At 52.8% G+C, this 24,621-nt stretch overlaps 1 protein-coding gene and 3 non-coding genes across 7 annotated transcripts in view; 3 read left to right on the top strand and 1 right to left on the bottom strand.

Annotated features, from left to right (window-relative positions):
* DHX37 (DEAH-box helicase 37) overlaps positions 1-14,127 on the top strand; it is a 47,017-nt gene extending 32,890 nt beyond the window's left edge. For 3 of the 4 annotated variants that reach the window (XM_035258155.3, XM_035258154.3, XM_054239096.2), the window contains 12 exons: positions 372-483; positions 3,298-3,404; positions 3,548-3,736; positions 6,535-6,659; positions 6,750-6,866; positions 8,657-8,829; positions 10,053-10,167; positions 10,307-10,444; positions 10,614-10,708; positions 10,798-10,871; positions 12,448-12,545; positions 12,736-14,127. In XM_035258155.3, coding sequence (XP_035114046.2) covers positions 372-483; positions 3,298-3,404; positions 3,548-3,736; positions 6,535-6,659; positions 6,750-6,866; positions 8,657-8,829; positions 10,053-10,167; positions 10,307-10,444; positions 10,614-10,708; positions 10,798-10,871; positions 12,448-12,545; positions 12,736-12,821 — 1,429 coding nt within the window. In that variant the 3' untranslated portion in view covers positions 12,822-14,127. Of the gene's footprint in view, positions 1-371; positions 484-3,297; positions 3,405-3,547; positions 3,737-6,534; positions 6,660-6,749; positions 6,867-8,656; positions 8,830-10,052; positions 10,168-10,306; positions 10,445-10,613; positions 10,709-10,797; positions 10,872-12,392; positions 12,546-12,735 lie in introns of all 4 variants that reach the window. The other variant, XM_054239097.2, reaches the window with a different exon arrangement.
* Positions 14,128-16,448: 2,321 nt separating this feature from the next.
* Positions 16,449-16,520, bottom strand: TRNAA-UGC (transfer RNA alanine (anticodon UGC)). Its single transcript has one exon. It is a non-coding gene; the product is annotated as a tRNA-Ala (tRNA).
* A 245-nt stretch (positions 16,521-16,765) lies between these two features.
* On the top strand, positions 16,766-16,837 carry TRNAD-GUC (transfer RNA aspartic acid (anticodon GUC)). The gene has a single exon. It is a non-coding gene; the product is annotated as a tRNA-Asp (tRNA).
* A 7,433-nt stretch (positions 16,838-24,270) lies between these two features.
* On the top strand, positions 24,271-24,343 carry TRNAF-GAA (transfer RNA phenylalanine (anticodon GAA)). Its single transcript has one exon. It is a non-coding gene; the product is annotated as a tRNA-Phe (tRNA).
* Positions 24,344-24,621: the final 278 nt, after the last annotated feature.

Below are 24,621 nucleotides of genomic sequence, written 5' to 3'. Positions count from 1 at the left end.
CTCCTGCCTCAGCCTCCCAAGTAGCTGGGATTACAGGCAAGCACCACCATGCCCAACTAATTTTTGTATTTTTAGTAGAGATGGGGTTTCACTATGTTGGCCAGGCTGGTCTCGATCTCCTGACTTCGTGATTCACCCACCTTGGCCTCCCAAAGTGCTGGGATTACAGGTGTGAGCTGCCACACCCAGCCTGTGGAGTAGTAGCTAATTAATCTTTATCAATTCTCCACCAGGCAGCTGCAATTTGAGCTGCATTTCACAGGTGAGGAGAACGAGGCAGGAAGAGGTGAAGCGCCATGGCTGGTGGGTGTCTAGATCCCATCCCAGTGGCATGACTGAATGCTGTTTGCTTTCCCGACTTCTCTCCCCAGGCTGTATTCCTCTGCGGTTTTTGGTGACTTCGAACAGTTTCCTCCTCCAGAAATCACCCGGAGGCCTGTTGAAGACCTAATCCTTCAGATGAAGGCTCTTAACATTGAAAAGGTCAGTTGCTGCCCCAGCCCCACTCCCAGCCACCCAGGGGCACCTCCCTTTCCCCAAGGCAGGGAGCCCAGAGCTGAGCCTGCTGCTGCCTGGCCTTCGGCAGCTACTTACACAGCAGTGTGTGGGCAGGTGCTCCCAGAGCCTCTGGGCTCCTGTGACCACCGCCTCCCCAGTGCTGTGTTTCCCGTGGGCACCCAGGGGAGGGCTGCCTGGAAGAGAGGCAGCCGGGTCCTGCATGCTGCCCATGGGCCATCCGTCCTGGGGCACACAGAACACGTTGCCGGCTCTTCCTGGCTGCAGGTTTCTCTGACCCAGTCCTTCAGTGGAGGGGGGATCCCTCTAGGGTCACCCCCTCCCCCTGCTCCAGGGCAGGCTGAGCCAGGCACTACCCCGTGCCATGCAGTGTGCTGTCCTGTGGTTGTTCAGATCCCCATTTAACTGATGAGGAAACTAAGGCAAGGAAGTGAAGGTCTTTGTCAGGGACACAGAGCTCATAAGTGACAGAACCCACATGGTCTTCCAGTGCCTTTCAAACATCTGTGTGTACTGATATTTCTGGATGTTCATATTAATATGTTCAAAATTATAAAAAATTCAGATACTTCACACCATCAGGGAGAAGGTGAAGCACATCCCACTGTCCACTATTTGTGGCCTGTGTCCCCAGTTATGTTTCCAAGCACATGAGCTCCTGTTCTTTATTACTGACTGGGGTTTTCTGAATATTGTGTGATCTTTTACACACTGATTTGGGCTTGATTTTTTCACCTCATAAAATCATGGATGCCAGCCGGGCATGTGGCTCACACCTATAATGCCAGCGCTTTGGGAGGCTGAGGCTGCTGCACCACTGAGGTCGGGAGTTCAAGACCAGCCTGGCCAACATGGTGAAGCCCCATCTCTACTAAAAATACAAAAAAAGCTTAGCCAGGGAGGCCAGGCATGGTGGCTCATGCCTGTAATCCCAGCATTTTGGGAGGCCGAGGCAGGTGGATCACCTGAGGTCAGGAGTTTGAGACCAACCTGGCCAACATGGTGAAATCCTGTCTCTACAAAAGATACAAAAAATTAGCCAGGTGTGGTGGTGCATGCCTGTAATCACAGCTCCTCAGGAGGCTGAGGCAGGAGAATCACTTGAACCCGAGAGGCGGAGGTTGCAGTGAGCTGAGATCACACCATTGTACACCAGCCTGGGCGACAGGGCAAGACTGTATTTCCAAAAAAAAAAATTAGCCAGTCATGGTGGTGGGCGCCTATAATTAAAGCTACTTGGGAGGCTGAGGCAGGAGAATTGCTTGAACCTGGGAGGCAGAGGTTGCAGTGAGCTGAGATCACACCATTGTACTCCAGACTGAGCGACAGAGCAAGACTCTGTCTCAAAAAAAAAGGTAAAAAGAAAAAAATAATGGGTGCCAAGTATGTACTGGGTGCTCTGCACGTGTGACTTCAGGTTATCCTCCCAGCCACCCTAGGAGGGAGTTACTAGTGTTATCACCCCATTTTTCAGATGAGGAGCCTGAGGCACTGAGACAGACAGGCCTGACTGTGGGTCACGTGGCTAGAAAGAGTCAGGTGCGGACTGGGGGCTCAGCATGACTGGGACCACTCTCTGGGGTGACATCAAGTCCCCTCTGTGGGAACTCGGCAGTGGTTTCCCCTGGCTCTTGAGTCAGCTCGGAGCAGGCCCCCACCTGTCTTCCCCCAGACCTGGGCCTAGCGTCCCCTCCGCACCTGCGTGCCTGCTGCGGGCTCACCACCCCGCCTCCAGCTTCGTTGAGATCGAGTTTGTGTACCACACAGTTACCCGTTGAAAGTATGCTTAGAAAGTTGAGCAAACATCACCACCGTGACCATTTTCATCACCCCAGAAAGAAACCCTGTACCCTTTATCTGTCACCACCCCCAGTCCCTGGCCCCTCTGCCCTGTCCTCTCTATGGCTTTGCCTATTCGGAACATTTCATGCAGATGGAATCCTACAGCATGTGGCCTTTGTGCCTGGCGCCTTTCCCTGAGTGTGATGCTCTCAAGGTCCACCTGTGGTGTAGCGTGTGCCGCTGCTTCACGTGTTTTTGTGGCTGAATCATAGTCCGTTTACGGATAGATGACGTTTTGTTCATCCGTTCCTCCGCTGATAGACGTATGGGTTGCTTCTACCTTTTGGCCATTGTGATACATTTATTCACATTATTACTATTTTTTGAGATGGGGTCACACTCTGTTGCCCAGGCTGGAGTGCAGTGGCACGATCTCGGCTCATGGAAACCTCTGCCTCCCAGGTTCAAGTCATTGTCCTGTCACAGCCTCCCAAGTAGCTGGGACCACAGGCAAGTGCCACCACACCCGGCTAATTTTTGTATTTTTAGTAGAGATGGGGTTTCACCATAGTGGGCAGGCTGGTCTCAAACTCCTGACCTCAGGTGATCCACCCGTCTCGGCCTCCCAAAGTGCTGGGATTACAGGTGTGAGCCACCACACCTGGCCAATTTATTCACATGATGCCTCACTGACTACCTGCAGCCCCTCCTGGTCAAATGCCACTCAGTCCTCATGAGTGTAACAGTACGTTTAAAAACAAAAGCCAGAAAAAGCACCCAGCGGCGCAAAGCACAGCCCCCAGGGCCTCGCCAGTGCTTGGGACGTGTTTTTGAGTGAGTGGATGATGTGAGTTCCCTTGGCCCCAGGCCTCTGTGTCCCTGCTGGCATGAGCTGAGCCCAGAGCGGGGTGGAGGGAGCACCTGCCGCAGACAGAACAGGAGCACTGGACCTGCTTCTCAGCACTCACCCTATCCCTGCCACGTCTCCTCATGTCCCAGGTCATCAACTTCCCCTTCCCGACGCCCCCCTCTGTGGAAGCCCTTATTGCTGCCGAGGAGCTGTTGATCGCACTGGGTGCCCTGCAGGCGCCCCAGAAAGCAGAAAGGTAGGTCCAAGAGCATGCCTGCATGCTGCGCCGAGTGGGGCCCTCTCCCCCCTTTTCTGGGCCTGAGCCGCCTCAAGCGTGGGGCCTTCCGGCTCTGGCTCCAGAACCTCCTCTCGGAGCACCATCACCACCTCCATCTGCAGGGTGAAGCAACTGCAGAAGGACCGGCTGAGCTGCCCCATCACCGCGCTGGGCCGGACCATGGCCACTTTCCCCGTGGCGCCCCGCTACGCCAAGATGCTGGCACTGAGCCGGCAACACGGCTGCCTGCCCTACGCCATCACCATCGTGGCCACCATGACGGTGCGGGAGCTGTTTGAGGAGCTGGACAGGTGCGAGGTTAGCGGCTGGGCATTCGGGGCCAAGCTTAGTCCCAGTGGGGGCTCTGGGCTGAGAGGTGACCTGCACCCCAGCTTCCTGGGGAATTGCCGGCTTGTCGGGTGGCCTCTTGCAAGACCCTCGTTCTGTCTGAACCCATCTGCATTCTCATCTCTGCAGTGGCCTTGGTGGTCCCTGTCTGCTGCCCCTTATAGGTCACGTGAAATAGTGAGACTAGGAGGTGGGGTGGGGGTCCTCCACTCATCATCAGGGGGTCATAGATTCCAGAAAAAGGACACTTTGAGTGAAATCATTTAAAACACAGACCAAAGTAGGGAAAAGCAATATCCTTGAAAGGTGGCACTAAGTAAGGCCAGGTGTGGCGGCTCACACCTGTAATCCCAGCTGCTCAGGAGGCTGAGGTGGGAGAATCACTTGAACGCAGGAGGTAGAGGTTGCAGTGAGCCGAGATCATGCCACTGCACTCCAGCCTGAGTGACAGAGTAAGACCCTTTTCAAAAAGAAGAAAAAGTGGCACTAAGACTGTGAAAGTACGTTTAGTGCATTATATATTTAACAAAATTGGCTTCTTTTCTTTTTCTTCACACCCACATATACCTAGAAAAATTTAGATTATGACTACATGCTACTTCTTAGAATGAACAATTCTTTAGAAATTCCTGGCATCCTGTTGCATAGATCTCCCTCTGGCAGCTGGATGATAAAAGGGGTCGTTTCTGCAGAAATTTATGGAGGCAACCTGAGTTTCTCAGGGGCTTGGTCAGTCTTCAGCATTCACAGCATTCCTCATGAAACAGCCTTTCCGACATCAGGTTTTTTTGTGTTTTGTTATTAGATCTGTTGCACCTTAATTACTTTATTTTTTATTTTTTTGAGACGGAGTCTTGCTCTGTCACCAGGCTGGGGTGCAGTGGCACAATCTCAGCTCACTGCTGCAACCTCCACCTCCCGGATTCAAGCGATACTCCTGCCTCAGCCTCCCAAGTAGCTGGGACTACAGGCGCCTGTCACCACATCCAGCTAATTTTTGTATTTTCAGTAGAGTTGGGGTCACCATGTTGGCCAGGATGGTTTCGGTTCCCTGACCTCGTGATCCACACACCAAAGTGTTGGGATTACAGGTGTGAGCCACTGTGTCTGACCACGTCATCAGTTTTGACCGTCCCTCTCTCAGCTATGAGCCAGGCTTCTGCTGCCACCATCTCTCATCAACTCGGAATGGTGCAGGCAGGCCCTCGACATCACTTCAGTGACTTTATGAGCCTTTGCCTCTGTGTAGTCTGCTGCTTCCCTTGGGGTCAGTCTGCCTGTGTTTGTATCATCTTGTCAGATGACAGAGCAGACACTAGCTGGGGAGGCAATCAGGTGGACACTGGGGAATCTTCAGATTTGGATGATTTTTCTTTGCTTATCCCCCTCCTGCCCCCACCCAGCCCAACCCACCCTAACCAGGAACTTTGCTTTATACCGCATCACTACGTGAGCCATTGCACACTGCAGCCTGAGCCTGGGAAATGTGGCAATTTTTTTTGAGACGGAGTTTCGCTCTTGTTACCCAGGCTGGAGTACAATGGCGCCATTTCTGCTCACCGCAACCTCCGCCTCCTGGGTTCAGGCAGTTCTCCTGCCTCAGCCTCCCGAGTAGGTAGGATTACAGGCACGCGCCACCATGCCCAGCTAATTTTTTGTATCTTTAGTAGAGACGGGGTTTCACCATGTTGACCAGGATGGTCTCGCTCTCTTGATCTCGTGATCCACCCGCCTCGGCCTCCCAAAGTGCTGGGATTACAGGTGTGAGCTGCTGCGCCCGGCCCATGTGGCAATTATGGTAACAAACTGACTTAAGATCTTACCTGTTTTTAAGTACTTTAAACAGCCACATGTGGCCAGGGGCCAGCTATTGATGAGTGCAGTTCCACACCTTTCCCTGCGCTCTGCACCGACAGAGACTTAGCAGGGGCCAGTTACTGATGAGTGCGGTTGCAGACCTTTCACTGCGCTCTGCACGGACAGAGACTTAGGGGCCAGCTATTGATGAGCACGGTTCCAGACCTTTCCCTGCGCTCTGCACCGACAGAGACTTAGGGGCCAGCTATTGATGAGCGCAGTTCCAGACCTTTCCCTGCGCTCTGCACGGACAGAGACTTAGGGGCCAGCTATTGATGAGCACGGTTCCAGACCTTTCCCTGCGCTCTGCACCGACAGAGACTTAGGGGCCAGCTATTGATGAGCACGGTTCCAGACCTTTCCCTGCGCTCTGCACCGACAGAGACTTACCTTGCAGAAATGGGACCAGCCGACACTGCAACTTGCTTTCTCTGCATCTTGTATCTTTTCGGGGTCCGTGAATTTGAACTTTAAAAGCAGCTTTTGCCAGGGGCATGGTGGTTCATTCCTGTAATCTCAGTCTTGGTAGGCCAGAGCAGGCAGATGAGCGGTCAGGAATTTGAGATCGGCCTGGCCAAAACGGTTAGACCCCGTCTCTACTAGAAATACAAAAGCTGGGCATGGCGGTGGCACCTGTAATCCCAGCTACTCATCACAATCCCATGGGAGAATAATAGAGTTCTCCAGAGAAGCAGAAAGTGGCGTCAGTTTCAGTCGGGGTCTGAAGACCAAAGAACCAGGAGTGTCAAGGGCAGGAAAGACCCAGCTCACACAGGTGACCCCACAAGGCTTCTGAGCCTGTCCTGGCGATTAGAGGTGTTCCTGCCACTGAGGCCCTGAGGGCAGCTGGGGCCACAGCCCAGACAATTTGTGTGTGTGTGTGTGTGTGTGTGTGTGTTTACAGACCAGCGTCCAGTGACGAGGAGCTCGCCAGGCTGAAGGGCAAGCGGGCCCGGGTGGCCCAGATGAAGAGGACCTGGGCAGGGCAGGGGGCTTCTCTGAAGCTCGGCGACCTCATGGTGCTGCTAGGTCTGTGTCCTGCCCGGTGGAGGGTGTCGGAAGGGTCACCCCGGCCTGGGATGGGTCAGGGAGGGAACATGCCCCCGCTTTGTCTCCCAGGCGCCGTGGGAGCCTGTGAGTACTCTGGCTGCACACCCCAGTTTTGCGAAGCCAACGGGCTGCGGTACAAAGCCATGATGGAGATCCGGCGCCTGCGGGGCCAGCTGACCACCGCAGGTACAGCCCGCGCCGGCTCACGCCTGGACTCGGCGGGCAGTCTGAGCTGCGTGCTTATAATGTTTAAACTTGTTCTGAGCAAAGCGATCCATAGAGTCCATGTTTGCAAACTTGCGACTCACCAAAATGTATTTATAACCCTAAACCAATATTTGGGGAGCGTTTGTAGGCACGAGGGAACACGCACACGAGCAGGGCACTGACGGATTCGAGCCTCACCCTGCACCCTCCACCACCAGGCTGTCTCTTGGTTTTGCCTTTTCCCTGATTCCCCCTGCCATTTTCCATCGCCACCCTGGCCTAGAGCCCTCTTCCCTCCCAGATATCCCCAGACCCTTCTCATGCAGAAGGATGAGACCTTGCCCTGGACGCTGTAGCTTGTCTCAGCAGCACTGATGCTTCCTGCCGCCAGCACCTAGGGAAGCTTAAGAGGAAGGGTCTTCCAATGTATGGCAGGAGGACCCTGCACAGAGAGGGCAGCGTGGACACTGGGTCTCTTCGAGGCAAGCCATGTTCTTTTACCCAAGGCTAGTGGGGAACTTGCCTTCCGTTCAAGCAGATCCCAGGATTTGATGCCAGACTTGATGGCTCTCTTCCAGCTCGTCCTTCTCCCAGTGCCAGATGCTCTGTGTCCCTCTGGCTGTGGCTTTCCTGAGCAGCCCATCCCAGGTGCATGGTGGTGGCCCTGTCACCGTGCTCTGCGTCTCTCTGGCTGTGGCTTTCCTGAGCAGCCCATCCCAGGTGCATGGTGGTGGCCCTGTCACCGTGCTCTGCGTCTCTCTGGCTGTGGCTTTCCTGAGCAGCCCATCCCAGGTGCATGGTGGTGGCCCTGTCACCGTGCTCTGCGTCTCTCTGGCTGTGGCTTTCCTGAGCAGCCCATCCCAGGTGCATGGTGGTGGCCCTGTCACCGTGCTCTGCGTTTCTCTGTCTGTGGCTTTCCTGAGCAGCCCATCCCAGGTACATGGTGGTGGCCCTGTCACCGTGCTCTGCGTCTCTCTGTCTGGCTTTCCTGAGCAGCCCATCCCAGGTGCATGGTGGTGGCCCTGTCACTGTGCTCTGCGTCTCTCTGTCTGTGGCTTTCCTGAGCAGCCCATCCCAGGTGCATGGTGGTGGCCCTGTCACTGTGCTCTGCGTCCCTCTGGCTGTGGCTTTCTTGAGCAGCCCATCCCAGGTGCAGCAGCTCAGAATTATATTCAGCCTGCAGACAGCACAGGTTACAGTGGCTTGGTGACGTTAGATGTTTATTGTTGCAAGGAAGGGGAGCCACTGGGTCAGCAGCCCAGGGCGTTTCTCTGCCGCCATCCTCCCACCATTCGCTGTGGCCTCCATCCTAAGATCACCTTGTGGGCTGAGAAGGTAGTTGGAGGCTTAGTCACCTCTGCCTTCCAGGAAGGAAGGAGAAGGGAAGGACGAGACCAGGGCACCTGCCAGCTGTCCTGTTCCTGTATTGACCATTTCCAGGAATTTCATCGGCAAACCCCTTCTTTACATCATGGACCAGGACTGAGTCTGAGGCCGCCTGGGTGCTGGGGAGGGTCATCTCCGAGCAGAATGCGCTGCTGCCCGGGCAGGACTTAGGGCTTTGTCCCAAGAAAGAAGGAGTGGGTGGGGCCAGCTGCAGTCCTGCCTGCTGGGGGCTTTGTGTCCTGCTGGTGGCCTCTGGGGAGTGGCTGGGATGAATAGGTGGCTGAGGCCAGATCACTAAGTGTGGTTGGGATGCTCTAGGAGGTCAGAGCAGAGCTGGCCCCGGGCCTTGCTGCCACCGTCCTCACCCTTGGCTCTCCCCTCAGTCAATGCCGTGTGCCCCGAGGCTGAGCTCTTCGTGGATCCCAAGATGCAGCCGCCCACCGAGAGTCAGGTGACCTTCCTGCGACAGATCGTGACGGCTGGCCTGGGGGACCACCTGGCCCGCAGGGTACAGAGCGAGGAGCTGCTAGAGGACAAGTGGAGGAATGCCTACAAGGTGCCCCCCCCACACCTCCCTCTCAGCTGTGGGTCCCCAAAAGCTCTGGGAAATACCCCACCAAGGAACAGGTAGGGCAGTAGAATCCCATTTTCCTTGGTTCAGTTCTCACTCCCAACTTTTTTTTTTTTTTTAAATAACAGTTTAATTGAAATAGAATTCACACAGCATATAAATTCTTTTTGGGTTTTTTTGTTTTTTTTAGAGACAGGATCTTGCTGTGTTGCCCAGGCTAGAGTGCAGTGGCACAATCATTCCTCAGTGCAGCCTCCAACTCCCAGTTGCAAACAATCTCACCTCAGCCTCCTGAGTAGTTGGGACTACAGGGGCACACCAGCACCCCTGGCTAATGTTGTTGTTGTTATTTTGTTTTTTGAGACACTCTTACTCTCTCACCCAGGCTGGAGTGCTGCAGTGGCAAGAACTCAGCTCACTGCAACCTCCACCTCCCAGGTTCAAGCAATTCTCCTGCCTCAGCCTCCCAAGTAGCTGGGATTATAGGCATGTGATACCACAGCCAGCTAATTTTTGTATTTTTAGTAGAGAAGGGGTTTCACCATGTTGGCCAGGCTGGTCTCGAACCCCTGACCTGAGGTAATCCACCTGCGTTAACCTCCCAAAATGCTGGGCTTAGAGGCAGTTACCCAGGCTAGCTTTGAACTCCTGGCCTCTAGCAATCCTCCCACCGTGGTCTCCCAAAGTGTTCGGATTACAGGTGTGACCCACTGCATCTGGCCTGCATTTGAACCCTTTCAAAGTATTCAATTCAGTGGTTTTGGTACTTTCACAGAGTTTTGCAACCATTACCATAGTTAACTTTAGAACATTTTCATTACCCCACAAAGAAACCCCACACCTCTTAGCTGTGGGTCCCTGGTTCCTCTTCACCCCCGTTTTCATGATCCTGCTTTCTGTCTGTGGATCTGCCTATTCTGGGCGTTTGGCACAAGTGGAATCTTAACACACGTGGCCTTTCACGTCTGGCCTCTTTCACTGGGCGCGATGCTTTCAAAACCTAGCCACACCATGGCGGGAGTCAGTGCTTCCTTCTTTTTATGGCTGGATCAGACTGCAGTGTTGTGGATGGGCCGCATTTCCTGGCTGATGGAACGTTCTCCTACTTTTGTGGCTGGGAGTGGATAGTCAGATTCTCCTGGGTTGAGAGCATGTGGAAGCCCTGGGTTGGGTTCCTCACTGACCACATAACTCTCCATTCTCTGCAGACCCCTCTCCTCGATGACCCCGTCTTCATCCACCCCAGCTCTGTCCTTTTCAAAGAGCTCCCCGAGTTTGTAGTCTACCAGGAAATCGTGGAGACCACCAAGATGTACATGAAAGGTACTGAGGCCTGCAGACAGCCCTTCATCCCTTCACGGTGGCTCTGATGGGCCTGTGGCTGGGACCCTGGAGTGGAGGCATAGGAGCCCCTCCCATGGAGGGTGCCACTGTGATCCCAGCCTCCTCCCCCGGCCCCCAGGCGTCTCCAGCGTGGAGGTCCAGTGGATCCCGGCCCTGCTGCCCTCTTACTGCCAATTCGACAAGCCTCTGGAGGAGCCAGCCCCAACCTACTGCCCTGAGCGGGGGCGGGTGCTATGTCACCGTGCCAGCGTGTTCTGTGAGTTGGGGCAACATCCTGGGCATCCTGAGCCTCCTGCAGCCCTGGGCTTCTTGGACACACGGCCCCATCCCCTGTCCCTGGACGTGTGTGTCTCGGGTGGGTCAGGGATGGGACTTGGGAAGACCGCTGCAGAAGGGTCCCTGGCTCACTGGCTCCTGCCCTCCAGATCGCGTGGGCTGGCCACTCCCCGCCATCGAGGTAGACTTTCCAGAGGGCATTGACCGCTACAAGCACTTTGCCCGGTTCCTGCTGGAAGGGCAGGTAGGTGGCACAGCGGCCCCTGGCCCTCGTCTCGGTACTGTGGGCAGGGGGCAGCCCAGGGCCCACCCCTTCCTGTGGTCTCTTGCCAGGTCTTCTGCAAGCTGGCCTCATACCAGGGCTGTCTGCTGTCTAGCCCCAGCACCATGCTGAAGACATGGGCCAGGTACAGCCTTTGTGGGAGCCTCACGGTGGGCAGGAGGGGTTGGGGGCCTGGATGACTTCCCCAGGGCAGCTGGGACAAAGGGCCACACACGGGTGTGCAGCAGCTCTCGCTCGAGGCGGGTCCCTCTGTCTCTGCTGGCCTCCCATGCTTGTGGCCGAATCACTCTCATCCCTGCCTCCATCTGCATGTGGCCATGTCTCTGTGTGTGTCTGGGTCCCTCTCTGTGCTCTCTCCTTATAAGGATAACAGTCCTTGGATTCAGGGCCTAGCCTATCCAGGATGAACTCAGGGGAAGGGAGATACTGGGCAGCTCCCACAGACCGCCAGGTATCAGTGGCAGGCATCCTGCCCTCCTGGCCCTGGGGGCCTCCTCCCAGCTGAGTACAGACCTGCCCTGCCCCTCCCCACCCACCACCTCTGCTCCAGGGCTCATCCCTGCCCTCCGCCTCCTGCTTCTGCTCTCCTGCCTGTGGCCCAGACCCACAGACACTCCCCTTGTCCTGGGGCTGGCAGAGCCTCTGGTGCAGGGGTTTGGGGCACAGGGACTGGGCTGTCAGGAGCCACGTCAGTCACCAGGGCACGTTTCCCTGTATGACCCTGTGCTGGCTAGGTTCTTGGGGCTGGGATCCTGGCACCATCCATGTGCCACGGCAGGACACAGGTAAGGCCTCAGTGGGCAGGGGGTGGAGTGCGACTGGGCTGGGCAGGGAGAGCCTGCCCAGACTCAGAGGAGGCAGGGTTGGAGCTGGGCACAGATATGGGCAGATTCAGAGGAGGCAGGGCAGAGCCAGGCACAGATGTGGAGGCAGGTTCTAGACGGGACATTTTGCATGCACTGAGCAGCCTTGGTGGGCAAGGAATGTGGACCAGAGGCGGCCAGAGTGGATGGGAGGAGATGGGATCAAGGGTCTTCTGTTCTGGGATAATTAGAGGAAAGGGACCCTTCACCTTCTCTTTTATTTTGTTGTTTATTTTTTAGGCCTGTCTAGAGAATTGTGTTTTTTTGCTTTTGAGTTTCATTTGTTTGGGGCAGAGTTTCACTCTTGTTGCCCAGGCTGGAGTGCAACGGTGTGATCTCGGCTCACTGCAGCCTCTGCCTCCTGGGTTCAAGGGATTCTCCTGCCTCAGCCTCTCAAATAGATGGGACTACAGGTGCACACCACCACACCTGGCTAATTTTTTTTTTTGTATTTTTAATAAAGATGGGGTTTCGCCATGTTGGCCAGGCTGTTCTTGAACTCCTGTCCTCAGGTGAGCTGCCTGCCTCGGCCTACCAAAGTGCTGGGATTACAGGCTTGAGCCACCGTGCCAAGCCAGTTTGTTTTTGAGTCAGGGTCTGGTTCTGTCACCCAGGCTGGAGTGCAGTGATGCAATCATGGCTCACTGCAGCCTCCAACTCCCAGGTTCAAGGGATCCTCCAACTTCAGCCTCCCAAGTAATTGGGGATACAGGTGTGCGTCACCACACGCTCCTGGGCGGAGCTGGTGGTGGGGTGATGCCTGCCCTGCTTTCCGACCCCAGCAGCAGACAGTCTGTGTCCCGGCCGCCTGCCACCAACCTGCCTCCTGCCCCACAGGCTACAGCCCCGGACGGAGAGCCTCCTGCGGGCCCTGGTTGCAGAGAAGGCTGACTGCCGTGAAGCCTTGCTGGCTGCTTGGAAGAAAAACCCCAAATGTAAGTTTGACCAGGGCCAGGGGGTAGGAGTGGACGGGACGGGGTCGCCGAGGCAGGCCTTGAGCTTTGTGCCTGGTGAGCCCTGGCTTGGTGGGAGGATCTGGCCCCACCACTGCTGGCCGGCTTCCTGCCACCTCAGGAGAGTCCCTGGACCCAGGTCACTCTGACGCTGTCCTCCTTCCCCCTGCAGACCTGCTGGCCGAGTACTGCGAGTGGCTTCCACAGGCCATGCACCCCAACGTGGAGAAAGCCTGGCCCCCCACCACTGACCACTGACCAGACACCTGGCTGCAGGGCTGAGGACTGGTTTGGGGCCTGGAGGGCCGGCAGCAGCTCGTCACCCTGCAACTGTGACTGCCTGGCATGGGCTCCATGGCCTGCTCTCAGGAAGCAGGTCAAGCCCTGGGAATCCCCGTCCATCTCAGCTCCATCCTGTATGAAGCTTGCTACTGACCGTGCCGTCTCACCTGCGTGACTTTTGAATTGTCAGTTCTGCAGATGATGATTTCATCTCACGTACTGGACGCTGTTCTGTTCAATGTGCTCTTTGGACTACGTTAGTCCCTGTGGAACGGTAGGGCTGGAGACCCCTGTAGTCCCCGCCCACCCTGCCAGAGAGCCGAGGAGGCAAGTGGAGGGCGTGTCCTTCCTGCCTTTCTTCCCTCTCTGGCATCAGGGAGGGCCGCCTAGCCGGGGCCTCAGAGCCATCCCAGACATTATGTGAGCCTCTGAGCTCTGCTTTCATCTTGAAGGGGCTGGCCGGGGACTCCTAGGCCCCATGCCTTCGTGGAAGGGTGGCTGCCAGCTCCTTTCCTGTGCTGCAGCTGCAGGGAGTGGGCATCTCATCTCCTCGTGGTCAGCTCTCAGATGGCAGGGAGCAGAGCTGATCTTGGCCTTGCTCAGGCCCCGCTGCCATGCCGCAGAGGAGGAGCCTTGAATGGGGCCTGCAGACCCCTCCGTGTGCCTCCCTTGTTCCTCTGTGGCCAAGGTGGAAGGGAGAGCATGGGGTAGGTCCTCCTGCAAGAAGGAACGACAGGAGTGCCCCAGGCAGGACCAGGGAGTGGGGAGGCCCCTGTCCTTCCATCTTCCACGGCAAGAGCCCAGGGAGCCAAGATCACACCATTGCATTCCAGCCTGGGAGACAGAGTGAGACCCCGTCTCTCTCAAAAAACAAAGCAAAACAAACAAAAACAAAGTTAAACATCCTAGAAACTATGAAGGAAAGGGAAGACATTTTATCAAAATCTTAGATCGACATGTTAAATTGTATAAACGAAGATGAAAGATACTGCAAAACACGACAAACAGCATCATACTATTGGATGACCTATTGCAATTTGGCGAGAAAAACACAAAGGGCAAAGGCCATGAAGAAGTGAGGTCAGGAGTTCGAGACTAGCCTGACCAACATGGTGAAACCCCATCTCTACTGAAAAACTACATCTAAGGCCGAGTGCAGTGGCTCATGCCTATAATCCCAGCACTTTGGGAGGCTGAGGCAGGTGGATCACCTGATGCCAGGAGTTTGAGACCAGCCTGGTCAAATGGCAAAACACCATCTTGAATAAAAAATATAAAATTATCCGGGCATGGTGGCGCGTACCTGTAATACCAACTACTCGAGGTTCAAATGAGAATCATTTGAACCCAGGAAGTAGAAGTTGTGGTGACTTGAGATCGTGACACTGCAGTCCAGCTTGGGTGTCTGAGTAAGAGTCCCATCTCGAAAAAAAAACAAAACTGCATCCACATTGCTGGTAGATACCTGAAAACATGCTCACCCAGAAAGTGGGCAGGAAAAAAGCAAATAATTCAGTTCTACTTCTTTCCCAATAGAGTGGGGAAATGCTGATGAGAATATAAGGAAAGGGGCACCTTCATACATTGTTACTGAATATGTAAGTTGCCATAGCCTTTAAAAAAAATTTTTTTTTTATTTACTTTTTCTGAGATGGAGTCTTGCTCTGTTGCCCAGGCTGGAGTACAGTGGTGCTTTCTCGGCTCACTGCAACCTCTGCCTCCAGGTTTAAAGCGATTCTTCTGCCTCAGCCTCCTGCATAGCTGGGACTACAAGTGTGTACCACCACACCCAACTAACTTTTTGTATTTTTAGTAGAGAAGAGGTTTCACCATGTTGGCCAGGCTGGTCTCTAAACCCCTGACTTCAGGTGATGCACCCACCTTGGCCTCCCAAAGTGCAGGGATTACAAGTGTGGCCCACTGCACCTGGCCCCAAATCTAGCAATATTTAAAACAAACCAGGCATGGTGGTTTCCACCCGTAATCCCAGCACTCTGGAGGGCTGAGATGAGAGGATCACTTGAGGCCAGGAGTTTGAGACCAGCCTGAACAATATAGCGAGACCCCTGTCTCTGTAAAAAGAGTGAAAAATACTTGCTGGAGGTAGTGAAGCATACCTGTAGTCCCAGATGCTGGGGAGGCAGAAGTGGGAGGATTGCTTGAGCTCAGCAGTTTGAAGCTGCAGTGAGCTATGATTGCACCACTGTATTCCAGTCTGCGCAGCAGAGAAGTGCGTATTTAAAGCATCCATGCCCTTTGACCCTACGTTGCTCCATATGGAAATCTGCCCCATCGGGACCAGCACCAGAAAGCAAGGAAAATTCATGTGCAATTAAACACTTCAGTGAGAGGAAACCAAATTTCCCGACTCACTAGGAGCAACGGTGAAATAAAGCGTGCTGCCCCTACGTTAGGAAATCATGCAGCCACGTCCAGAATTTGTCCTGAACTCCATCACGCTGGCACCTCCTCTCTGCATCCCTGGAGGGAGACTCCAGCAGCTCCCTGAGCGGTGGTTGCCCCTCCTTCCCGGTCTCCCCACTCCCACCCACGCCCAGGGTGTATTCTCCGCATGGCAGCCAGAGGGAGCCTTTGCAAACCTGAATCTGGTTCGGTTCCCCAGTGTCAGGTTCCCCAGATGCCTTCCAGCGTCTTCCAAAATAAAGTTCATCCTTATTCACTAAGCTCCGGGACGGGGCTTTCTCCTTGCCCCTTAACACGGAGCGCCCTTCCTGCAACCTCAGGACCTTGGCACCTGCCGCTTCCTCCGCTTGACGCACTGTTTCTGCAGGGGTCGTCCCTGGCGGCTTATCTGAAGCAGCCCCTACCCATGCACCCCTGAGTTTCCACCTCATCGCTGTTGTCTTCATAAAACGTATCGCTACTTGCTAGGGCCGGGCACAGTGGCTCATGCCTGTAATCCCAGCACTTTGGGAGGCTGAAGCAGGCGGATCACCTGAGGTCAGGAGTTCAAGACCAGCCTGGCCAACATGGTGAAACACATCTCTACTAAAATATAAAAATTAGCCGGGCAAGATGTCGCATGCCTGTAATCTCAGCTACTGAGGCGGGAGAAACGCCCGGGAGGCGGAAGTTGCAATGAGCTGAGATCGTGCTATTGCACTCCAGCCTGGGTGACAGTCTCAAAAAAACAACATATCACTACTTGCTTATTGTTAGTCTCCAAGACTGGAATATAGTCCAAGAAGGCTGAGAAAGCTTGCCTGGCCTGCCTTACCCAGGGATACCAGGACATGTACACTTTACCCAGCACACAGTAAGTGCTCAGTGCATGCACAGAACTTAACATGAGGTGCTCAAGAGTTAATGAATGGTCAGCTGCAGAACCTTTCTTAGGAATCCAGTGTTTTTCTACTTTATGAAACTAGTAACTGGAAGCTGTTCATTTTAAATGGCAGATTCCCGGGCCCCGTCGCCGACCTGAATGCGGATCTCTGGTGGAGTGGCCCAGGGAATTTTTGACTGGAGGAAGGGACTTGCGCTGGTGCAGCTCCTTCAAGTGAGCTTTCTTCCCAGGCAAGTTGATGGGGCTGTCAGGGTTATGCCTGACTGATTTGCAAGAAAAAGACGAAAAGAAAAGTGTGGAGATGCCGGGGATTGAACCCGGGGCCTCATACATGCAAAGCATGCGCTCTACCACTGAGCTACATCCCCTCGTTGACAAGGCTCCTTCCTGGGAATGGTGATACAGGAAGTGCCCTTCATGCTGTTAGTTCAGGTGCTTTAGCTTCCGGACGTGCAGTGTCTCCAGCCACTCAAGGGACCTTCTGCCTGCTCCAGGAAAGCCCAGCAGCCAGGGCGCCCAGCGCCAAGCCTGGGTGGCCCGGAGACGGTAGGAACTACAGCGGGAGAACCCCGCTGACATAGGAACTCAGCTGGAGAAAGATGAGTAAGGTTTGTCCTCGTTAGTATAGTGGTGAGTATCCCCGCCTGTCACGCGGGAGACCGGGGTTCGATTCCCCGACGGGGAGACCAAAGACTTCTTTTTTTCTTTTTTTTTTTAAACACGGGAGACCTTGCTGGCGATGATTTTCAGTGTTTCAAAATATACTGAGTAGGTACACGAGGATGTGCGCCACACAGGTGTGCCTGTAACACTGAATTACGGCCCTTCCAAGGATGCCCTGCCCTCACAGGAGAGCTGCGAGGCAGAAAAAAGGGAGGGCTCAGCAGTGTGCACAGTAGGTTCATTTCTGTGTCAAAAAAATGTTATATATGCACACAAATATGTGGGTATATTCATGTTTCTGGTTGGCATCATGGTAAAAAGAGCCTCAGCAACTGCCAACAATATACAGCTCTTAACATGTGCGGGAGTATGGGTAAGTGCTGTAGTGTTCACACTGCATCCTCAACCATCCTACCAAGGTTTTCTCCACATCAGACTGAAAACTACAGGCACGGACAGAGGCTCCGTGACTCACCCAAGGTCACATCAGTCACAGTCGCTGTAGACATAGGGGCCTTTGGGACTAGGGTGGCAGGTGGGAGTGACTCTTGACTCTCCAAGTCTGTACCTTTCTGGACTTTTGGAATTCTATTTTTCTCTGCTTTCTTTTCTTTCCTTTCTTATTCGGTTTTTATAAAAATGATATACCTAGTTTTTAAAAGTCAGATACAACTAATATGCTTTAAAGAAAAACAGTAGGAGTCCTCCGATATCGACCCTTGTTTTTCATCTATTACAATTTTTTGTTGTTTTTGAGATGGGAGTTTCGCTTTTGTTACCCAGGCTGGAGTGCAATGGCGTGATCTCGGCTCACCACAGCCTCCACCTCCTGGGTTCAAGCAATTCTTCTGCCTCAGCCTCCCGAGCAGCTGGGATTACAGTCGTGCGCCACCTCCCAAAGTGTGAGCCACTGCACCTGGCCTCTCTATTACAATTTTTTTTTTTTTTTTGAGACGGTGTTTTGCTCTTGTTACCCAGGCTGGAGTACAATGGCGTGACCTCGGCTCACCACAACCTCCGCCTCCTGGGTTCAAGCAGGAACCTGCCTCAGCATTCAAGTAACTGGGACTACAGGCGCGCACCACCGTGCCCAGCTAATTTTTGTATTTTTAGTAGAGACGGGGTTTCACCATGTTGACCAGGATGGTCTCGATCTCTTGACCTCGTGATCCACCCGCCTCGGCCTCCCAAAGTGCTGGGATTACAGGCGTGAGCCACCACGCCCGGCTCTATTACAATTTTTTAAACCTTGTACTTCATATTTTTTAAAACGACATGATGGGCTGGGCATGGTATCATGTTGTTACCCAGACTGGAGTGCAATGGCGCGATCTCGGCTCACTGCAATCTCCACCTCCTGGGTTCAAGCAATTCTCCTGCCTCAGCCTCCCAAGTAGCTGGGACTACAGGCACGCACCACCACGCCCAGCTAATATTTGTATTTTTTTAGTAGAGACGGGGTTTCACGTTGTTGACCAGGATGGTCTCGATCATCTTGACCTCATGATCCACCCGCCTCAGCCTCCCAAAGTGCTGGGATTATAGGCATGAGCCACCACACCCAGCCTTTTTTTTTTTTTTTTTGAGACAGAATCTTGCACTGCTGCCTGGGGTGAAGTGCACTACAACTTCTGCCTCCTGGGTTCAAACGATTCTCCTGCCTCAGTCTCCCGAGTACCCGGAATTACAGGTATGCACCACCACGCCTGGCTAACTTTGTATTTTTAGTAGAGAAGGGGTTTCTCCATGTTGGTCAGGCTGGTCTCGAACTCACAACCTCAGGTGATCTGCCCGCCTCAGCCTCCCAAAGTGCTGGGATAACAGGCGTGAGCCACCGCGCCCAGCTGTGATGGGTAATTGTAGTGGGATGAATAGTGATCCTCTATGAGCTGTGTCTGCCCAGAACCTCAAAAGTTGACCTTACTTGGAATCCAAGGGTCTTTGAAGAGGTAATTAAGGTAAAGAGCTCAAGATGAGATGATCCCGGATTAGGGTGGATCCTAAATGCTGTGACGTGTGTCCTTATAAGAGACAGAAAAGGAAACAGCAGGTCACTGTGGTAGCTGACACCTGTAATCCCAGCACTTTTGGAGGCTGAGGTGGGAGGATGGCTTGACCCTGGGCAGCATAGTGAGATTCCCATTTCTACAAAAAAAAATAACAACAAAAGGGGAAAGTACACAGAGGCATGGAGAGGAAGGCATGTGAACAAGACAGCAGAGAGTGCGGTGATGAAATTACATGAGAAAGTACACTGAGGCCACTGCCAGAGCTGGGGGTGGGTGGTGGCATGGGACAGTTTCTCCCTCAGAGCCTCCAGAAGGAGCAAGCACTGCTGACCCCTTGACTTTGGGCTCTGGTCTTCAGAACTGGGAGAGAATTAATTTCTGGTTTTTTTTTTTAAGATGGGGTTTCACCATGATGGCCAGGCTGGTCTTGAACTCCTGACCCTCAGGTGATCCACCCACCTCGGCCTCCCAAAGTGCTAGGATTACAGGCATGAGCCACAGCACCCGGCCTTAAATTTTTTTTTTTTAAGATGGGGAATGTCTCTTGTTTTAAGCCACTCAGTTTGTGGTGATCTGTTACGGAAGCCTTAGGAGACATTAAATAATTAATTAAGACCCAGCAACCTGTTTATCCAAGAAATATTCATTGACAGCCTTCTATATGCAAGGTATGGAGCTGATACATTATAAAGTGAGAAAAATAGGAGATTGGTTTTATGAACTGAATGATTTGAGAAAATGCTATGGGGAACAAAGTGAGTAAGTAGTTTAAAAATCATTAACAAATAGCAGGGCACGGTGGCACGTGCCTGTAGTCCCAGCTACTTGGGAGGCTGAGGTGGGAGGATCGCTTGAGCCCAGGAGTTCTGGGCTGTAGTGTGCTATGCCGATCGGGTGTCCACACTAAGTTCAGCATCAATATGGTGACCTCCCAAGTGCGGGGGGACCACCAGGTTGCCCAAGGAGGGGTGAACAGGCCCAGGTTGGAAACGGAGCAGGTCAAAACTCCTGTGCTGATGAGTAGTGGGATCGTGCCTGTGAACAGCAACTGCACTCCAGCCTGGGCAACATAGCGAGACCCTGTCGCTATTAAAAATAATAATAACAATTGATACTGAGCTCGAGTTGGAAGAGGCGAGTCCGGTCTCAAAGTGGAGGTAAAACCGCTGACTGGCCATCGCCATGGCCGCCGGCGGGAGGAGGGCCATGATCCAAAGGAAACAGAGCGGTTGAGGAAACTGTTTCATGGTGGTCGGAGCTTTGGAACGACAGATGACAGTTTAAGAGAACACTGAGAAATGGGCACACTTGCAGATTGTGTGTTAATGAGAGATCTCCCCACAAAACGTTCCAGGGGCTTTGGTTTTGTGACTTATTCTTGTGTTGAAGAGGCGGATGCAGCGACGTGTGCTGATGGGCGTGTAGTGGAACGAAAGTGAGCTGTTTCGAGAGCGGATTCTGTAAAGCCTGGCCCCATCTAACAGTGAAGAGGATTTTTGTTGGTGCTATTACAGAAGATACAGAAGAGTATAATTCGAGAGACGACTTTGAAAAGTATGGCAAGATTGAAACCATAGAAGTTATGGAAGACAGGCAGAGTGGAAAAAGAAGAGGAATTGCTTTGGTAAGTTTTGATGATCATGATGCAGTTGATAAAACTGTTGTTCAGAAACACCACACTGTTACTGGGCCCTTCTAAACAAGAGGTGCAGTCTGCTGGACCACAGAGAGGCTGTGGACGTAGATCTGGCAATTTTTTTTCCCATTAAGTTGTCTTTAGTATTTTTTTCTAGAAAACAGGTGACATTTGTATCTATGATAAAATTTTTTTTATTGCATGTTAGGTTTTGGGTACATGTGAAGAACATGCAAGATTGTTGCATAGGCACACACATGGCAGTGTGATGTGCTGCCTTCCTCCCCATCACCTATATCTGGCATTTCTCCCCATGCTATCTCTCCCCAACTCCCGGATCTGGCAATTTTATGGGTCGTGGAGGAAACTTTGGAGGTGGTGGAGGTAATTTTGGCCACGGTGGAAACTTTGGTGGAAGAGGAGGTTATGGAGGTGGAGGTGGTGGCAGCAGAGGTGGTGATGGAGGAGGTGATGGTGGATATAATGGATTTGGTGATGGTGGTAACTATGGCAATGGTCCCGGTTATAGTAGTAGAGGGGGCTATGGTGGTGGTGGGCCAGGACATGGAAACCAAGGTAGTGGATTTGGTGGCGGTGGTGGAGGAGATGATGGTTACAATGAAGGAGGAAATTTTGGCGGTGGTAACTATGGCGGTGGTGGGAGCTACAATGATTTTGGAAATTATAGTGGACAAGAGCAATCAAATTATGGACCCATAAAAAGGGGCAGTCCCTATGGCGGTGGTTATGGACCTGGTGGTGGAAGTGGTGGATGTGGTGGCAGAAGGTTCTAAAAACAGCAGACAAGGCTCCAGTTCTTAGCAGGAGGGAGAGCGAGGAGCTGTCGGGAAAGCTGAGGTTACTTCGAGACGGTCGTCCCAAATGCATTAGATGACCTGTAAGACTCTGCCACAGAAGGACGATGATCCATGGTCAGAAAAGTGACTGCAGCTTGAACAGGAAACCCTTCTCGTTCAGGACTGTCACTGCCTCAGTTTGCAAAAAGTGCAGCTGTTGACTGACCCAATGTAGTGTCAATTACATGTACATTCCTGAGGCCTTTCATCTGTTGTAGCTTTGTCTTTTGCTTTTGCTTTTCATGACATCAGGTATATTGCCCTGTAAACCATGGTAGTGGTACCAGAAATAAAAAATTAAGGAATTTTTAACTTTTCAAAAAAAAAAATGAACAATTGTCATGAGACTCCAGTTTTCCCTCCTCAAGTCCTTTAGCAACACACATTTGCAAAACACACATCTTGCTTTGGGATTGCTGTCAACTGAAAATCCGGACGGACACTAAATCCCACTCCTCCTCTCACAGGCTCGGAGCTGGATGTGCTGCATTGCTGGCCTAGCTATTTGGAGCTGGATCTAGCCAGACCTGATACCCAGAAATGAATACGCAATGCTGGGCTCCCCAAAGGCCATTTGCCATACTTATGCAGAGGGATCTTCAGAAGGGGCTCTATTCTTGACAGGAAGGGAGTGAAGAATCTCAGAAGGGAAGCAATGTGAAATCTTTCCACTCTTCCGGAAAATCCAGCCACAGTGAGTGTTAGGTTGGAAGGTGTATTAGTCTTCTCAGGCTGCCATAACAAAATACCATAGGCTCAGGGGCTAGAGATACAGAAATGTATTTTTTCACTTTTCTGGCGGCTGGAAGTCTAAAACCTAGGTGCTGACAGGCTTGGTTTCTCCAGGGCTTTCGAATGGCTACCTCTCCACCCACGCCCCCGCCCCCATGTCCTCACATGGTGGTCCTCCTGCGCCTGTGTCTGTGTCCCAATCATAATCTCCTCCTCTCACCAGGACAGCACTCATAGTGGATTAGGGCTTCCGCTAATGACCTCATTTCAGCTTAATCTCATTTTTAAAGGCCCTGTCTCCAAATATGGTGACATTCTGAGGAATTGGGTGTTACAGCTTCAAGATACACATTTTGGAGTGATAGAATTCAGCCCATGACACCAGGTTTGAGAACCCTTAAGGGGACTCTGGTTTGCTCCAGGAAGTTCAGGAAATTGGCTGACCCAGTGCTTCCATTTGGAAGTCTAATGGGCAGGTCAAAACATAACATGCCTGTGACAGAAGGCTGGATTTCCTTACTCACCCTGAGGCACCTGCCCTCGGGCAAGAGTGTCCACCGGGGCCGGGCGTGGTGGCTCACACCTGTAATCCCAGCACTTTGGGAGACCGAGGCGGGTGGATCACGAGGTCAAGAAATCGAGACCATCCTGGTCAACATGGTGAAACCCCGTCTCTACTAAAAAAAAAAAAAATTAGCTGGGCATGGTGGTGCGTGCCTGTAATCCCAGCTACTAAGGAGGCTGAGGCAGGAGAATTGCCTGAACCCAGGAGGCGGAGGTTGCAGTGAGCCAAGATCGCGCCATTGCACTCCAGCCTGGGTAACGAGAGCGAAACTCCGTCTCAAAAAAAGAAGTGTCCACCATCCATCCAGTAGCCCAGAGAGCCGCTGGGTGTCATCCTTCACCCCTTCCTTTCCCCATTCCCTATATGAAATCTATCAAATCCTCCCACCCTCCTTCCGAAGCCTGTCTCAAATTCATCCCTTCATCAACACCTCCAACTGCCTCCTTGCGGACTTCCTGCCAGAGCGACTTTGCAGATGTCAATCGTCTCACTCCCCCATGGCTTTCCAAGACCCAGAGCATCCAGGCTCCTCTCCTGTGCCTCCAAAGATGGCAAGATCTAGTCTCTGTCCACCACTCAGACCTTCCTGTTTTCTTTCCTCCTCTCTACCTCTTCCATCACGACTTTTTTTTGTCCCTCCAACAAGCCAAGCTTGTTTCAACCTCAGGATCTTTGGACTAGCTGTTCCCTCCACCTGGGATGCTCTTCCTCCAGGTCTTCCCATGGCTGGCTCTTCAGTCTTGTTCGATCTTCCCTTCTCTTGCTGACCCCACGGTGCAGGTATTTATTTTTCTTCTTAGCGTTTTCTATTATATGGACTTATTTTGTTAGTGTATTTGGCTTTTTTTGGCCCAGGGGTGGGGGTAGAGATGGGGAGCTCACTATTTTGCCTAGGCTGGTCTCGAACCCCTACCCACAAGCGATTCTTCTTCTACCTGGGATTCGCAGAAGAAGGAGGCTCCCAAAGCTCTGGCATTCTAGCCTGAGCCACCGCAGCTTGCCTGTGATTGTATTCGTTGATGGGTCAAACGGTCACTAAGTGCTCGGCGAACACTTACTGAATGACTTCAGGTCATGAGGCACCTCTGCACTTCCTCATTCTCTCCCGGATGACAGCTGCACCGTCCCACCGCCCACTTCCCAAAGCGAAGAGCCCAGCCTAGTTGCCGACCTGTTGACGTCTTCCTGCTGGGAAGCTGAGCAGGTGCGCACAAGCATGGAGGCCACGCTCAGAGGCCGGATCTGAGTCACTCCTGGCCCGAGGAACACTGCGTTCCAAATGACACGTCCTCCCGCAGGCCTGGTGGGGTTGGCATCCCTGGCACGCCTCGAGCTGCGCCCAGGGAGTGACCTTTTTCCTTTGTGCAGAGAAGGGGGCTTGAGAAAGCCGAGCTCTGAGCTTGATAGGATTCATTCATTCATTCAGTCGGTCAGTCAACAAGGAAAACAGTAAAGCTAACAATAAACAGTAAGGGCTGGATCTTGTCAGGAGATGTGATCAGAGAAGGCTTCTCGGAGGTGGTGGCCTTGGCAGACAGAGGCCACCACACGCGGGCCCTGGTGAACCTGCATTCCCAGCTTCAGCTTCAGGTGGGCAGAAGACCCGGGGCGGCAAAACAACCAGGAGGATAAAAGCGCAGCTCAGCTGAAACAGCTGCCGAAATAGCTCAGTTGGGAGAGCGTTAGACTGAAGATCTAAAGGTCCCTGGTTCGATCCCGGGTTTCGGCAGTTCTACTTTTCCCTTTTTCCTAGGCCAAAATCAAAAAGAAAGTACATAAATGAAGCCGATTTTTTCCAATTAATAAAGAGCTTTCACTTTTTATATTTAAGAAAGCCCCGAGGAGCTGGAGGAAAAGGAAATTTCCCCACCACTTCCGGTTTGGGTAAATCAGCTAAGGTCAAGTTTTTCCCGTCTTCTCCTCCTTTCTGTCTCAAATTCGCATTCTCTAATCTCTGTTCATGTTTGTTGATGCCTGTCTGTTCATTTTTTTTCCTGTTTTTTACTG

This window comes from Callithrix jacchus, chromosome 9 (genome assembly GCF_049354715.1).
Source record: "Callithrix jacchus isolate 240 chromosome 9, calJac240_pri, whole genome shotgun sequence".
Taxonomy (NCBI): domain Eukaryota; kingdom Metazoa; phylum Chordata; class Mammalia; order Primates; family Cebidae; genus Callithrix; species Callithrix jacchus.
Note: the sequence above shows the minus strand (reverse complement) of the source record. Positions and strands in the feature narration are given on the sequence as shown.